General features: G+C 48.1%; 1 protein-coding gene across 1 annotated transcript in view; it reads left to right on the top strand.

The window, feature by feature from the left end:
- LOC140391488 (uncharacterized) overlaps nucleotides 1-16,135 on the top strand; it is a 333,618-nt gene that overhangs the window by 74,013 nt on the left and 243,470 nt on the right. Inside the window, exon 4 of the mRNA XM_072476010.1 lies at nucleotides 10,558-10,638. Within this exon, the coding sequence (XP_072332111.1) occupies nucleotides 10,558-10,638 (81 nt within the window). The remainder of the gene's footprint in view (nucleotides 1-10,557; nucleotides 10,639-16,135) is intronic.

The raw sequence follows: 16,135 nt of genomic DNA, 5'->3' as shown, positions 1-16,135 counted from the left end.
GATCAGAGTTATAATCCAGGTCAGTGATCAGAGTTATAATCCAGGTCAGTGATCAGAGTTATAATCCAGGTCAGGAATCAGAGTTATAATCCAGGTCAGGAATCAGTTATAATCCAGGTCAGTGATCAGAGTTATAATCCAGGTCAGTGATCAGAGTTATAATCCAGGTCAGTGATCAGAGTTATAATCCAGGTCAGTGATCAGAGTTATAATCCAGGTCGGTGATCAGAGTTATAATCCAGGTCAGTAATCAGAGTTATAATCCAGGTCAGTAATCAGTTATAATCCAGGTCAGTGATCAGAGTTATAATCCAGGTCAGTGATCAGAGTTATAATCCAGGTCAGGAATCAGAGTTATAATCCAGGTCAGGAATCAGAGTTATAATCCAGGTCAGTGATCAGAGTTATAATCCAGGTCAGTGATCAGAGTTATAATCCAGGTCAGTGATCAGAGTTATAATCCAGGTCAGTAATCAGAGTTATAATCCAGGTCAGGAATCAGAGTTATAATCCAGGTCAGTAATCAGTTATAATCCAGGTCAGTGATCAGAGTTATAATCCAGGTCAGTAATCAGTTATAATCCAGGTCGGTAATCAGAGTTATAATCCAGGTCAGTGATCAGAGTTATAATCCAGGTCAGGAATCAGTTATAATCCAGGTTAGTGATCAGAGTTATAATCAAGGTCAGTGATCAGAGTTATAATCCAGGTCAGTAATCAGAGTTATAATCCAGGTCAGTGATCAGTTATAATCCAGGTCAGGAATCAGTTATAATCCAGGTTAGTGATCAGAGTTATAATCCAGGTCAGGAATCAGTTATAATCCAGGTTAGTGATCAGAGTTATAATCCAGGTCAGTGATCAGAGTTATAATCCAGGTCAGGAATCAGTTATAATCCAGGTTAGTGATCAGAGTTATAATCCAGGTCAGTAATCAGTTATAATCCAGGTTAGTGATCAGAGTTATAATCCAGGTCAGGAATCAGAGTTATAATCCAGGTCAGTGATCAGAGTTATAATCCAGGTCAGTGATCAGAGTTATAATCTAGGTCAGTGATCAGAGTTATAATCCAGGTCAGTAATCAGTTATAATCCAGGTCAGTGATCAGAGTTATAATCCAGGTCAGTGATCAGAGTTATAATCCAGGTCAGTAATCAGAGTCATAATCCAGGTCAGTGATCAGAGTTATAATCCAGGTCAGTAATCAGAGTTATAATCCAGGTCAGTGATCAGAGTTATAATCCAGGTCAGTGATCAGAGTTATAATCCAGGTCAGTGATCAGAGTTATAATCCAGGTCAGGAATCAGTTATAATCCAGGTCAGTGATCAGAGTTATAATCCAGGTCAGTGATCAGAGTTATAATCCAGGTCAGTGATCAGAGTTATAATCCAGGTCAGTGTTCAACTCAAAGATGTGCAGGGTGGGTGGATTGGCCACGCTAAACTGTCCCTTAATTGGGAAAAATAAATTGGGTACTCTAAATTTTAAAATAAAAGAGTTATATTCTGTGTCTGCAGGATTATCTTTAGGAATTTTGAAGACTGTGATCATGGTGGAAGCGGTTTGATTAAAGTTTGTTTGGGTGAAGTGATTGTGATGGGGTGAAGGCTGTGGATGTCTGGCCGATAAAACCCTTGAATTAACATCCCCAGCCTATTACATGAATGGAGTGGGTATAATTAACTCATTAATGTGGAGAAAGTTCCTTGCTTGGAACAGAACAACACAACAGTACAGCACAGATTTAGTCCATTCAGCCCATTGTGTGTGTACTGGCCCCATTCCCGCTAGTTCCAGCAGCACTGGGTGAGAGAGGGTATCGGGAATGTATTGAATGTCACCCCTTGAGATTTAATTAATGAGGAGGAAACAACACGTTCATGGTGAATGATCACAACGTGGACAGCAGAGGTCAGATACCAAGCAGGGACACAGAATATATATCTGATACAACTGAGACTCTATACAAAGGTTCTTATTTTCCCCGGAATTACATTTTTCCAGGGAGCATGCCCGGTGGAGAGAGTTTACCATCGGATCACACAGAGTGTGAACCTCAAATAGAAGCCATTCAGCCACACTGCTCTGTGATATGCTGTCTGCGTCCTATTCCTTTTCCCCAATTTCCCTTAAATGCATCAATACTATTCACCCCAACCACTCCCTGTGGGAGCGAGTTCCTCATTCTCACCACTCTCTGGGTAAGAAGGTTTCTCCTGAATTCCCCATTTGAATTTATTAGTGATTAGCGCATATTGATGGCCATAATAACATAAGAAGCAGGAGTAGACCATTCGGCCCCTCGAGCCTGCTCTGCCATTCAATAAGACCATGGCCTTGCTGATTGTGGTCTTAACTTCACTTGACCCCCCCAGAAACCTCTGGCTCCCTTGTCAATCCACAATCCAGTCTTGATTATATTCAGTGACCCGGTCTCCGCTGCTCTCTGCGGAAGAGAATTCCAAAAGTTAACCACTCAGACAAAAAGAGAATCATCCTTATCTCAGTCTTATCTAGGAGCCCTTGTACTTTTAAATTGTACTCCCCACATCTACATTCGCCCACGAGGGAAAACATTCTCTCAGCAATGACCCTGTCAAACTCCTCAGAATATGTTTTAATAAGGCCACTAGTTTTGGATTTCCTCACAATTTAAAACACCTTCTCTCTGTTTACCCTATCAAATACTTTCAGAATTTGAAATTATCCGTTAGTTACCCCTCAGGCACCTTTTGTTTCCAGAGAAAGTTTCTCTAATCTGTTCAGTCTTTCCTGGTGGCTCTAAACTCTCAGTTCTGGTGTTAAGTCTGGGAATAGTTTTTTTCCACCTTGTCCGTTGCCTTTATATCTTTTTTACACTAGTTTGAAATGATGAAAATTGAGGATGTAGCGCCCTTTGCAAATAACACATTGAAACGGCCTGATTTTGGAGGAGGGAGGATTCGAACCACAATCCCTTCCCTTATAGTTGCAGCAGTTAATCCAGTGAAAGCCGGTTGAGTCTGTTTTGGGAGAGGAAGAGTCTGTCACGCTGACAAAAAGCCATTTTCAAGGCCCGCTCTGTGTGATTTTGCCTTTATTGGTTCTCAATAGCACTTTGTACATTGAGTTTGATACTCAATAGACCGACTGTCCTCACAAGAAAGGGGGCCATGGATGGCAAGTTGACATGAGTGCCGTGCAGTTCAAAGAATAATTACATTTCAAACAGGGAAACGCTGGAGGCGGTTAGCAAGTTGACTTCAGGAATTGTACTTTGTTCAGTGCCTGTGTGATCTTACACCATCAGTGATAGGCTTTACCATGAGCGCATTCAAGATGGGTTGAGTCGCAAATGACGTCAATTTTAAGCAGTGTAGACAGCTTGAGTATCCCACTGCTAACTGTACGGTGAGTCAGGAATCTGAGACTTTGGCATGCAAGGAATGTAGCATTCTAACTCTCAACACTGACCCAGAAAAAGTATGTTCATGAACATTCTCAAGATCTCCTCTTGTTATTCTTTCCAAACTTGGTGTGTCTCCTGAACAGAGGTCGTGTTTGACCTTTTACCTGAGTTCTTTATGTGAAAAGACAATTCTGGTGATGTTGTCGTCATTTAAGGATTAATGCAAGGTGCCTGACATTGGACAAGTCAATGTATCGTGTATGAAACAGGTGTATGGATGGTCTGTGATAGTCCACACTTCCCTGTTGATGGGCGAGATGGGTGTGTACCCTGGATGGCTGGCGCAGTGCTGCCCCAATTCTCATTAATGTCTCATGTCATTGGTACCAAGAAGTCCTGATGTTCAAGTGAGGCAGCAGCTTAAAAATTAACCCTTTCCAAGCCTTCAGACTCGCCATAAACCAATGAAAATACATAGAAACTCAAATAGCATTCCGTTTCCTTCAGATTTGGGGATTGGTTTGACGAAGCAGGTTATCGCTCTGGGACCACCATTTAGACATTGTTGACCTATAATCTAGCAGTTTAAAGGTTTTAATCACTTGATGGGTGAGTTATGTCTCCCACTGGTAACATCTGTGGAAAATATCCTCATCATAGACTTGAAAGAGAGAACTTGCATTTCGATAGCGCCCTCATGAAATCCCAACATGCTTTATAATTTGTTTTCTGTATTCTTTCACTGGAATGGGTGTGTCACTGGCAAGGAAAGAATTTGGGGCCCATCCCTAATTACCCTTGCATTAAATGGTTTACAGTTAAGAGTCAACACATTGCCGTGGATCTGGAGTCACATATAGGCCAGACCGGGGGAGGACAGCAGATTTCCTTCCCTAAAGGGCTTGGGTCACTGTCTGTGCGGAGTCTGCACGTTCTCCCCGTGTGTGTGTGGGTTTCCTCCGGGTGCTCCGGTTTCCTCCCACAGTCCAAAGATGTGCAGGTTAGGTGAATTGGCCATGCTAAATTGCCCCTTAATGTACAAAAAGGTTAGGTGGGGTTACTGGGTTACGGGGATAGGGTAGAGGCGTGGGCTTGGTTACGGTGCTCTTTCCAAGGGCCGGTGCAGACTCGATGGGCCGAATTGCCTCCTTCTGAATCGTAAATTATATGATTCTATAAATGACATTCGTGAACCAGATGGGCTTTTATAACAATCGATGATAGCTTCATGTTGGGTCTAACTGAGACGAGCTTTTCAATTCTAGAGTTTATTAATTGAATTTAAATTCCACCAGTTGCCGGGCTGGGATTCGAACCCCTGCCCCCGGAGCAGTAGCCAAGTTGAGTGACATTACCACTCCCCAACCTCTCCTAACATTTAAGTCAATGGAGTAATTTTGAAGTATTATCACTGTCCTATTGCAGGAAACATAGCAGCCAATGAGTGCACAGCAAGCTCCCACAAACAGCAATGTGGTAATGGCCAGATTATCCTTTGACCAATTCAAACTATTGTTCCTGTTTCCGCCCAGTACCCTCGGAAAGCTTTTTCTTCCAACGAGGAAGGTATTTAGGCGTTGTTGTGACAGTGAAAAACAACCACAAACTCAGGAGACATTCCTGTCGCGGATGTAGTGCAGTTAATAGCCGGGGTAGCAATTTGATCCTGGTTCAGATATCTGGCTCCAACCAGATGTGCAGTTACACATCTGTCCATGGCTGGTATAACAAGGGAGCGTGAAATGAACTGAAACAAATTTCTCAGTGTTGAAAGACTAGCTGTGAACCATCGTCTTAATTCTCCAGAAATGCTTTGCAGCTGGTGTTTGAAGCGTTTAATCCTGAAGTCTATGATATTGGAAGCTGATGCTTGACAGGTTACCTCAGACCTCAGTGACGGAGGTAGCATTTACACACCAGCTGTCATCCTCCGTCACAAATGGTTTCGCCTCAAATACATGCTGAGGTTAAAAGGATAGATTCTCTGAAAATTCCACACTCCTCTCATCGAATCATAAAACCTTTCCCAATTGAGCCCATTCTGCCCATCATTCCTGCACTGGCCCTTTGAACTATCTATCCAATTGGCCTCAAACCGTCTTCTCTTTCCGCACAGTCCTGCAATTCCACCTTTTCAAGTATTTCTCCAATTCCCTTTTGAAAGTTCCTCTTGAATCTGCTCCTGCCACCCTTTCAGGCAGCACCTTCCAGATCACAGCAGCTCACCGGGAAAAATAATTATTTTCAACCCTCCCGCCGATTCTCTTCAATCGGTGTCGCTCTGGTTACCAACCCTCCTGCCACTGGGAAGAGTCCTTATTTATTCTATCAAAACCCTCCTGATTTTGACCACCTCGGGTACATCTCCCCAGAAACTATTCTGCTCCATGGCGAACAGCCCCAGCTTCTTCACCCTCCCAACATTAACTGAAGCCCACCTCCCTGGGAACATTCTGGTAAATCTCCTCCCCACCCTCTCCAAGGACCTTCCCAAAGTGGTTAGTCCACAAAGCGACACAGCACATGATGCAAACTGGCAAAACACAGCACGCTTGGGACATGAACCTGCCAACAGGGAATAACTTGACTCTCTCTCTCAATCACCTTTCAGTCAGACATGCGAACTGAACACATTTCTAAAGGGAAAAGTTCAAGGTGATGTATCTCAGTTCCAGCACAGCCCCTCCTCTAGCAGGGTCCAATACGGTATTTAAAAGAATTCCACAAGCAGATTCTCTTGAGTTTGAGAGCAGTTTGGAGCTGGTGACAAACTCTCAGCTGTTTCAGACATTGTAAAATAATAGACTAAATTGTAAAATAATAGACTAAATCATGAGAAAACAAATGCCTGCACTATTTATACAGCTGCAGTTCGAATCTCAGACACGCCGTTAAGGTTTTGTGTCTGTTGATTGACTAACAGAATCAAACCATCAAAATATTACCAATCTTGTAAGTGGGAAAATGCGTGGAGAGCCTAAAGGATTAATCTGAGATTTTTGATTCTTGTGAAGTTGGCTGACGGCGTTGCACAATTCCTCCTGGAACCCTCAACACACCCCCGCCTGCCAAAATAGACCAGCTCACAATTTCCCACAGTAAACCCCGTGTTATTCACCATTTGGAGGTCATGTAAGGCGCTGCAGAAATGCAAGTTCTTTCAGTTTTGTTTATAATTAGGGGAAAGCGGAGCCAGTGTCCCTCTCCCTGGTGTAGTATCCGGGTCACATGCTTCGGTTCGCAGTCCCAGCTGCTCCACAGCCTGTTACCCGGACACGATTGCAGAAACTGCTCTCCCACTCTCTCCTCTGAAAGGAGACCCTTTTGAAATGATCTCAGAAGTTCAGAGGCTCTGGTCACAACCCTCAGCCTTGACCTCCAGCCCAGTTGGTGTCATTCATACTGACTTGAGCTGGTTATACCAGGCCCATGGCTCTTTGTGAGGGTAACTCTCAATGTCTAGAGTTGAGATTCCTTTCTGTCCTGTCTCTGCCATTCCATCTGCCCCACTTGCCTAGTAAAGGGTGAAAAATTAATATTACCCCCTTACAACTGCCCCATTCCAAAGTCCAATAAGTAGTCCAATTCAAGAGAGGAAGGGGATATAAAGCAGTAAATTATAGGCCAGTTAGCCGAACAACTGTCATTGGGAAAATGCTAGGATCCATTATGAAGGGGTTAGCAGTAGCATCCCAAAAATCATAAACCACTCAGGCAGGGTCAACATGGTTTTGTGAAAGGGAAATTGTGTTTTACCAATATTTGGAGATCTTTGAAGGCGTCACATGTGCTGTGGATAAGGGGGAATGGGTAGATGTAGAATACTTGGATTTCCAAAAGGCATTTGCCCAGGTGCCACATGAAAGTTCATTCCACAAGATAAGAGCTGCTGGTGTTGGGATGTAGGATTGGCTAACTGACAGGAAAACAGAGGGTTGGGATTAATGGATCATTTTCAGGTTGGAAAACTGTAACGAGTGAAGTGCAAGAGGTCAATGTAGGGGCCACAATTTTAGAGCATCGGGCCATTGGAGTGACTATATTGTAACCAGGTGTGGTAAGGATCCAAAGATAGGGAGGAAAGCAAGTTTTGAGGAGGTCACAAAGAGTCTCCAAAGCGATATAGAAAGGTTAAATAAGTTAACAAACATCTGAAAGTTGCACTGGCCTCAACAAGCCCTCAAAAACCCAACATTCAAATCTGTCTGAACATTTCAGACAACAAGAAGAGACAACAACTTCACTCTCTCTGTCTCTATCTCTTTGAGAGGTTCATTATTCCAGGGTTTCCTGTTCTGGGAGATTCCTGTTCCCGGGGATTACTATTCCACAGGTTTCCCGTACCGGGGGTTTCCCATTCCGGGGGTTTCCTGCCTCAGAAGTTTCCTGCTCCGGGGTTGCCTGTTCCGAGGTTTCTCATTCCGGAGGTGTCCCGTCCCAGAGGATTCCTGTTCCAGGGTTTTCCTGTTCCAGGGTTTTCCTGTTCCGGGGGTTTCCTGTTTCGGGGTTATCTGTTCCGGGGATGCCCAGTTCTGGGCATTCCCAGTTCTGGATGTTCCCTGTTCTGGATGTTCCCAGTTCTGGACATTCCCAGTCCTGGACATTCCCTGTTCTGGACATTCCCTGTTCTGAGCATTCCCTGTTCTGGGCGTTCCGGGGTTGCTGCTCCAGGGGTTTGGAACACCACTGAAATAAATTACAGATAAAAATGCAATTATTTTGTCTGCTGTCAGAATGTGTTGCTTTGTTCTGATTGGGACGCTTTCCCGGATCACATTGGGGTTAATTCCCTAAATACTGGCTGCATCATATCCTGAACTCCACTCGACAGCCCAGAACCACAATCTAACCACACTGTGTGCTGTCGGTTAATCTCTGTTCTCCAGGTCAGCCACCGGTCTGTTTTCAATTGAAAGCAAATGTCAACATTATTGTCTTTGAATGAGAAACCTCTGCCCGCTGAATTCTCTTAGCATTGTCAGACGGTATAGCTTTCCCTGTACAGGAAGGCTAAATTTCATCAATCAGTTCTCCTGCTGCAGGATCTTGCACTTTGACTATACTCAGTGGATCAGTTTACAGTCAGAACAACAGAATCACATTTTTTTTGAGCCTTTCAAGATCTCAGACATCTTCAAGTTCTTCCAGGAAAGGGAATGCAATTTGGTCACTGCTGTAGTGTCAGAAAGGTTGCAGTCAACTTGTGCACAGCAAGCTCCAAATAACAGTATTGGGATGATGAACATGTCATCATTTGTTTCATGATTCTGGAGGAATATGTATTGCCCTGGACTGGGGCAAAACCTCCCCTCTGCAGCTTCAAAGATAATAAGCGAGGCATTTTCCAGATCTACCTAACTTGACAGACAAAACCTTCATTAAATATCCCATTCACAAGATGGCAGCTTGCTCAGAGTATCAATCATCCAACACTACAGCACTCCCTCAGTACTGACCCTCTGACAGTGCAGCGCTCCCTCAATACTGACCCTCTGACAGTGCAGCACTCCCTCAGTACTGACCCTCTGACAGTGCGGCACTCCCTCAGTACTGACCCTCTGACAGTGCAGCATTCCCTCAGTACTGACCCTCAGACAGTGCAGAACTCCCTCAGTACTGAACCTCTGACAGTGCAGCACATCCTCAGTACTGACCCTCTGACAGTGCAGCACTCCCTGAGTACTGACCCTCTGACAGTGCGGCGCTCCCTCAGTACTGACCCTCTGACAGTGCAGCACTCCCTCAGTACTGACCCTCTGACAGTGCGGCACTCCCTCAGTACTGGCCCTCTGACAGAGCAGCACTCCCTCAGTACTGACCCTCTGACAGTGCGGCACTCCCTCAGTACTGACCCTCTGACAGTGCAGCACTCCGTCAGTACTGACCCTCTGACAGTGCGGCACTCCCTCAGTACTGACCCTCTGACAGTGCAGCACTCCCTCAGTACTGACCCTCTGACAGTGCGGCACTCCCTCAGTACTGACCCTCTGACAGTGCAGCACTCCCTCAGTACTGACCCTCTGACAGTGCAGCTGGATGACAATACTGTGGGAGTGCCGCACTGTCAGAGGGTCAGTACTGAGGGAGTGCCGCACTGTCAGAGGGTCAGTACTGAGAGAGTGTCGCACTGTCAGAGGGTCAGTACTGAGGGAGTGCTGCACTGTCAGAGGGTCAGTACTGAGGGAGTGCCGCACTGTCAGAGGGTCAGTACTGAGGGAGTGCTGCACTGTCAGAGTGTCAGTACTGAGGGAGTGCTGCACTGTCAGAGGGTCAGTACTGAGGGAGTGCTGCACTGTCAGTCAGCACTGAGGGAGCGCTGCACTGTCAGAGGGTCAGTACTGAGGGAGCGCCGCACTGTCAGAGGGTCAGTACTGAGGGAGCTCGGACCCGCGGCCACTGTGGAGGTCCTGGTGAGGGGGTGGGGCATCTGACTCCGGGGGGGGGGGCCTCCACGGGTTCCAGGCCCGCGATCGGGGGCTTCCGATCAGCGGGCGACCGCGATCCGTGCGGGCCCGCTGTAGTCTCCGCCACGCTGCTCGTCGCCGCTGTGGAGACAGCCGGTGCGCACATGGGCGGACCCGCCTCGCGGGCAGGGCTGCCTTTCGTCGCCGGAGCAGCGCGCAGCACTCCGGCGCCCGGCTGGCCCCCTGCAGACCGCTGAGTCGCTGGGCCAGGAGGCCCGTTGATGCCGCCGTACACCACTCCGGTGTTTACGCCAGAGTCAACACTTGCCCGGGACTTGGGAGAATCCCGGCCATGGAATCTAAATTGGGAGATAGAGATAAGGTGGAGTTGCCATGATTTGATTGAATTGTGGGATAGGTTGGGGGGGGGGGGGCAGGATGGCTCTTCGTATTCCTTTGATTGAACAGTAAATGTTATCGAGAGGGGGGTTTCAGCGGGCGGGTGAATCTACCAGAAGTGTTTCTTTGCGTCTGTAACCTACTCTGCTCTCACAACCTCTGCCATAACTCTGTATTAAACTCCGCAAGTCATCTCCCGCCCTCCAGGTTCATGCTCCTCACTGTCTTGCTGTGGATTTTTCATCACTTTAACAATTGCAAATGCAGAATGTGAAACTTTCTCAAACACAAAGAGACAATGAACAACTCCTTCAATATCTCCTGAGTCACATCTCTTGCTTTTCTTTCTTGTTTTGACTCTAGGGTGGGAAGTCTTACTCAGGACCCTGTAACGGAAGAGATTGCAGTGCAGGATGTCAGTGCTTCCCAGAGAAAGGAGCCAGGGTGAGTACACACCATCACATTCCCGCCCCTTGGCAATTCTCAATGAATCCAGAGTAGGATGATTGTTCCTCTCTCCTCCCCTGTGCCCTCACAAGAGTCTCAGGAACAGTTTTGTAATAATGTGACAGTTAACAGCAACCTCACCAAACCCACCATATGAGGGGGAGGACAGCACATCGCCCAATAGGGGCTGGCACAGGACTAGACTCCTCACTGACAATTAGATTCACCAATTTGGGAAGATTCGTGAATATACAAACATTCCTCCCTGAGAGAGCGATTCCTCACTAGGCAAAGTCTGTATAGATGTATATCCCTCAACCTGGACCTTGGATTCATGTCGCATTATATTCACCCCCCCCCCCACCATCTGGCCTGGGCTTGCGAAATCCTACCAACTGTCCTGGCTTGAGACAATTCACACCTCTTTAACCTGGGGTTACCACTCTCTCCAGTGGCTCCGTCTGGACTTGTAAAGACTTAATTACCTGCAAAGACTCACATTCAAAGTATTGTCTTGCATCTTTGATTTTGTCTATATATATGTTTCTGGAACCCACCTCTTCATTCACCTGATGAAGGAGCAGTGCTCCGAAAGCTAGTGATTTGAAACAAACCTGTTGGACTTTAACCTGGTGCTGTCAGACTTGTTACTGTGCTCACCCAGTCCAACGCCGGCACCTCCACATCAAAGTAATTTTACAATGGGTTTGACTCTCCTTTTCCCAATATTGGTATTGGGAATCCCGATCAGGCGAAGGGGGAAACGGGTTTGACCCGTTGCGATGCTCCGATCTCGCGCCCATTTCCCTGCTTACAAGTCAGGGCACCCCGCCCCTCCCGCCCCCCAGTGGAATAATGGGTCATCCCTGCGCAGCACGCATGCATGAGGGTGACCCAACACCCCCAATGACCCCCCACAGACCCCCCATTTGAGACCCCCAACAGGGACCCCATAATATCCCCCATCTGAGACCACCCCAGAGGCCACCATAAATCAGCCCTGTCTGACAGCTGAAAAGCAGTCCAAACTGTAGAGTTAAAAATCACTGCATTTTCACTTACCCTTCCCTAACATCTGCTGCCTCAGACAGACATGTTTCAAACAGCAACTGTTACAAGTGTCAGACTGTGTCCTCTGCACATAGCCTCAGAATCTGGCCCTTAGTCTCCACAATGGAGAATTCAGACCTGTATATTGCTGAAAAAAAGGCATTTCATTGAAGCTTTTCATCTCGTACTGATCAGGACAAACACATGAAAGTCACATTTCAAAATATCACTACAATTTATACTACAGGAGTAAAGGTTGTTGGTTGGTTGGTAAGTCAACTCTGATTGGCCAAGGTGTTGCCGTGAAGAATGCATTGAGGAACTATAGGCTCCTCAAGCTCCTGAATAGTCCATAAAAGGCGCAAGGCTTGAACAAATTCCTGTTATTTACAGAGAGTTGTCCCTGTGTCTCAATGTACCTCCAGCAAGTGTAAATGACCCTCATTACAGGATTGAGTGTTTATCTTCAATTGTTTGCTAATGTACCTATTGGTGTACTCAGGATTGTTCTGTAAGTGCTGCTCAGTCACAGAATCAGATCTAATAGTGGACAATATAGTTCTCCCAGCATGGAGCCTCACAGGAGTTTAATGCCATGAATATCAATGTGATTTAGTGAGGTGACCTTGCAAAGTTATGTACAGAGGCCCTTTCTGTGTTTCCAGTGCGATGAAATAGCCGGGCTACATTCTCGGGCTCTTATCATATCATACAGAAGATCTGAAGAGAAAAAGAAAAATAAGAGGCTTTAACATCCCAACACTGTAATACCATGGCAACACCATGGCGATACCATGGTGACACTCGTGTGTCAAGGCTGATTGATGGAAATAACAGACGTGATAATGAAATGTGTCTACAGATTGTACAGGTTTTAAGAGATTCTCCTCTCAAGCACGATTTCCCAGCACGAATAATTTTGATATATTTTGATACAGATACATGGTTTAACTCTCATTACAACCTGACAGTTTAATATGGTTGCTCCAATGTCAAATACTCTATTTGGCTGCTTACAAGGGACAGTCGTAATTGGATATTGAGATGGAACAAAGCCTGGTCATGATAACCTTTCTGACAATGAATTTTGTGTTTCTTTGTTATCTTCACCCAAAATGAGGTGGCAAATGTAGGATTGGGCGGTGAGATTCCGCGCACTCAACATCAACAAGTCAACTTCCTGTCATACAATCCCGACAGTGCAGAAGGAGGCCATTCGGCCCATTGAGTCTGCACAAACCCTCCAAAAGAGCACCCTAGCCAGGCCCACTCCCCGCACCATCCTGTAACGCCACCCAACCTTTGCACACGAAGGGGCAATTTATCACGGCTAAATCCACCTAACCTGCACATCTTGAGCTGTGGGAGGAAACCGGAGCACCCGGAGGAAACCCACGCAGACACGGGGAGAATGTGCAGACTCCACACAGTCACCCGAGGTCAGAATTGAACCCGGGTACCTTGCAGTGTGAGGCAGCAGTGCTAATCATCATGACACCGCACCACCCCATAAGGTATAAGGATACGTCACCATCAGTCGCAAAGATGTCAGGGTTTGTGCGATGCTTAAACTCCGGCACTGCTTATACATATTTGAGGTCCTGAACACATAAGAACACAGGAACAGGAGTAGGCCTTTCGGCCCATTGAACCAGTCCAATAACATCACAGCTTATCATCTACCTGGCTCCGCTGAGCAGATTGAAAGGGTTTGGCAGGCAGGGTAAGTCAGAGGGTCAGTACTGAGGGAGTGCTGGACTGTCAGAGGGTCAGTACTGAGGGAGTGCCACAGTGTCAGAGGGTCAGTACTGAGGGAGCGCTGCACTGTCAGAGGGTCAGTACTGAGGGAGTGCTGCACTGTCAGAGGGTCAGTACTGAGGGAGTGCTGCACTGTCAGAGGGTCAGTACTGAGGGAGTGCCGCACTGTCAGAGTGTCAGTACTGAGGGAGTGTCGCACTGTCAGAGGGTCAGTACTGAGGGAGTGCTGCACTGTCAGAGGGTCAGTACTGAGGGAGTGCCGCACTGTCAGAGTGTCAGTACTGATGGAGTGACGCACTGTCAGAGGGTCAGTACTGAGGGAGTGCTGCACTGTCAGAGGGTCAGTGCTGAGGGAGTGCCGCACTGTCAGAGTGTCAGGACTGAGGGAGTGCCGCACTGTCAGAGGGTCAGTACTGAGGGAGTGCTGCACTGTCAGAGGGTCAGTACTGAGGGAGTGCTGCACTGTCAGAGGGTCAGTACTGAGGGAGTGCTGCACTGTCAGAGGGTCAGTACTGAGGGAGTGCCGCACTGTCAGCGGGTCAGTACTGAGGGAGTGCTGCACTGTCAGAGGGTCAGTACTGAGGGAGCGCCGCACTGTCAGAGGGTCAGTACTGAGGGAGTGCCGCACTGTCAGAGGGTCAGTACTGAGGGAGCGCCGCACTGTCAGAGGGTCAGTACTGAGGGAGTGCCGCACTGTCAGAGGGTCAGTACTGAGGGAGTGCCGCACTGTCAGAGGGTCAGTACTGAGGGAGTGCCGCACTGTCAGAGGGTCAGTACTGAGGGAGCACCGCACTGTCAGAGAGTCAGTACTGAGGGAGTGCCGCACTGTCAGAGGGTCAGTACTGAGGGAGTGCCGCACTGTCACAGGATCAGTACTGAGGGAGCGCCGCACTGTCAGAGGGTCAGTACTGAGGGATTGCTGCACTGTCAGAGGGTCAGTACTGAGGGAGTGTTGCACTGTCAGAGGGTCAGTACTGAGGGAGTGCTGCACTGTCAGAGAGTCAGTACTGAGGGAGTGCCGCACTGTCAGAGGGTCAGTACTGAGGGAGTGCCGCAATGTCAGAGGGTCAGTACTGAGGGAGTGCCGCACTGTCAGAGGGTCAGTACTGAGGGAGTGCTGCACTGTCAGAGGGTCAGTACTGAGGGAGTGCCGCACTGTCAGAGGGTCAGTACTGAGGGTGTGTCGCACTGTCAGAGGGTCAGTACTGAGGGAGTGTCGCACTGTCAGAGGGTCAGTACTGAGGGAGTGCCGCACTGCCAGAGGGTCAGTACTGAGGGTGTGCCGCACTGTCAGAGGGTCAGTACTGAAGGAGTGCTGCACTGTCAGAGGAGCAGTACTCAGGGAGTGCTGCACTGTCAGAGTGTCAGTACTGAGGGAATGCTGCACTGTCAGAGGGTCAGTACTGAGGGAGTGCTGCACTGTCAGGGGGTCAGTACTGAGGGAGTGCCGCACTGTCAGAGGGTCAGTACTGAGGGAGTGCTGCACTGTCAGAGGGTCAGTACTGAGGGAGTGTCGCACTGTCAGAGGGTCAGTACTGAGGGAGTGCTGCACTGTCAGAGGGTCAGTACTGAGGGAGTGCCGCACTGTCAGAGGGTCAGTACTGAGGGAGTGCTGCACTGTCAGAGGGTCAGTTCTGAGGGAGTGCCGCACTGTCAGAGGGTCAGTACTGAGGGAGTGCCGCACTGTCAGAGGGTCAGTACTGAGGGAGTGTCGCACTGTCAGAGGGTCAGTACTGAGGGAGTGCTGCACTGTCAAAGGGTCAGTACTGAGGGAGTGCCGCACTGTCAGAGGGTCAGTACTGAGGGAGTGCTGCACTGTCAGAGGGTCAGTTCTGAGGGAGTGCCGCACTGTCAGAGGGTCAGTGCTGAGGGAGTGCTGCGCTCTCAGAGGGTCAGTACTGAGGGAGTGCTGCACTGTCAGAGTGTCAGTACTGAGGGAGTGCTGCACTGTCTGAGGGTCAGTACTGAGGGAGTGCCGCACTGTCAGAGGGTCAGTACTGAGGGAGTGCCGCACTGTCAGACGGTCAGTACTGAGGGAGTGCTGCACTGTCAGAGGGTCAGTACTCAGGGAGTGCTGCACTGTCAGAGTGTCAGTACTGAGGGAGTGCCGCACTGTCAGAGGGTCAGTACTGAGGGAGTGCCGCACTGTCTGAGGGAGAGATACAGAGAGAGATCGGGAGTGAGGGAGAGATACAGAGAGAGATGGAGAGTGAGGGAGAGATAGAGATAGAGAGAGATGGAGAGTGAGGGAGAGATACAGAGAGAGATGGAGAGTGAGGGTAAGATAGAGAGAGATCGAGAGTGAGTGAGAGATACAGAGAGAGATTGGGAGTGAGGGAGAGATACAGAGAGAGATCGAGAGTGAGTGAGAGATACAGAGAGAGATCGGGAGTGAGGGAGAGATACAGAGAGAGATGGAGAGTGAGGGAGAGAAAGAGATAGATGGCGAGTGAGGGAGAGATACAGAGAGAGATCGGGAGTGAGGGAGAGATACAGAGAGAGATGGAGAGAGGGAGAGATATAGAGAGATGGAGAGTGAGGGAGAGATACAGAGGGAGATCGTGAGTGAGGGAGAGATACAGAGGGAGATCGAGAGTGAGGGAGAGATAGAGAGAGAGATCAAGAATGAGGCAGAGATCCAGAGGGAGATCGAGAGTGAGGGAGAGATAGAGAGAGAGATGGAGAG

Source organism: Scyliorhinus torazame, chromosome 15 (assembly GCF_047496885.1).
Source record: "Scyliorhinus torazame isolate Kashiwa2021f chromosome 15, sScyTor2.1, whole genome shotgun sequence".
Taxonomy (NCBI): domain Eukaryota; kingdom Metazoa; phylum Chordata; class Chondrichthyes; order Carcharhiniformes; family Scyliorhinidae; genus Scyliorhinus; species Scyliorhinus torazame.
Note: the sequence above shows the minus strand (reverse complement) of the source record. Positions and strands in the feature narration are given on the sequence as shown.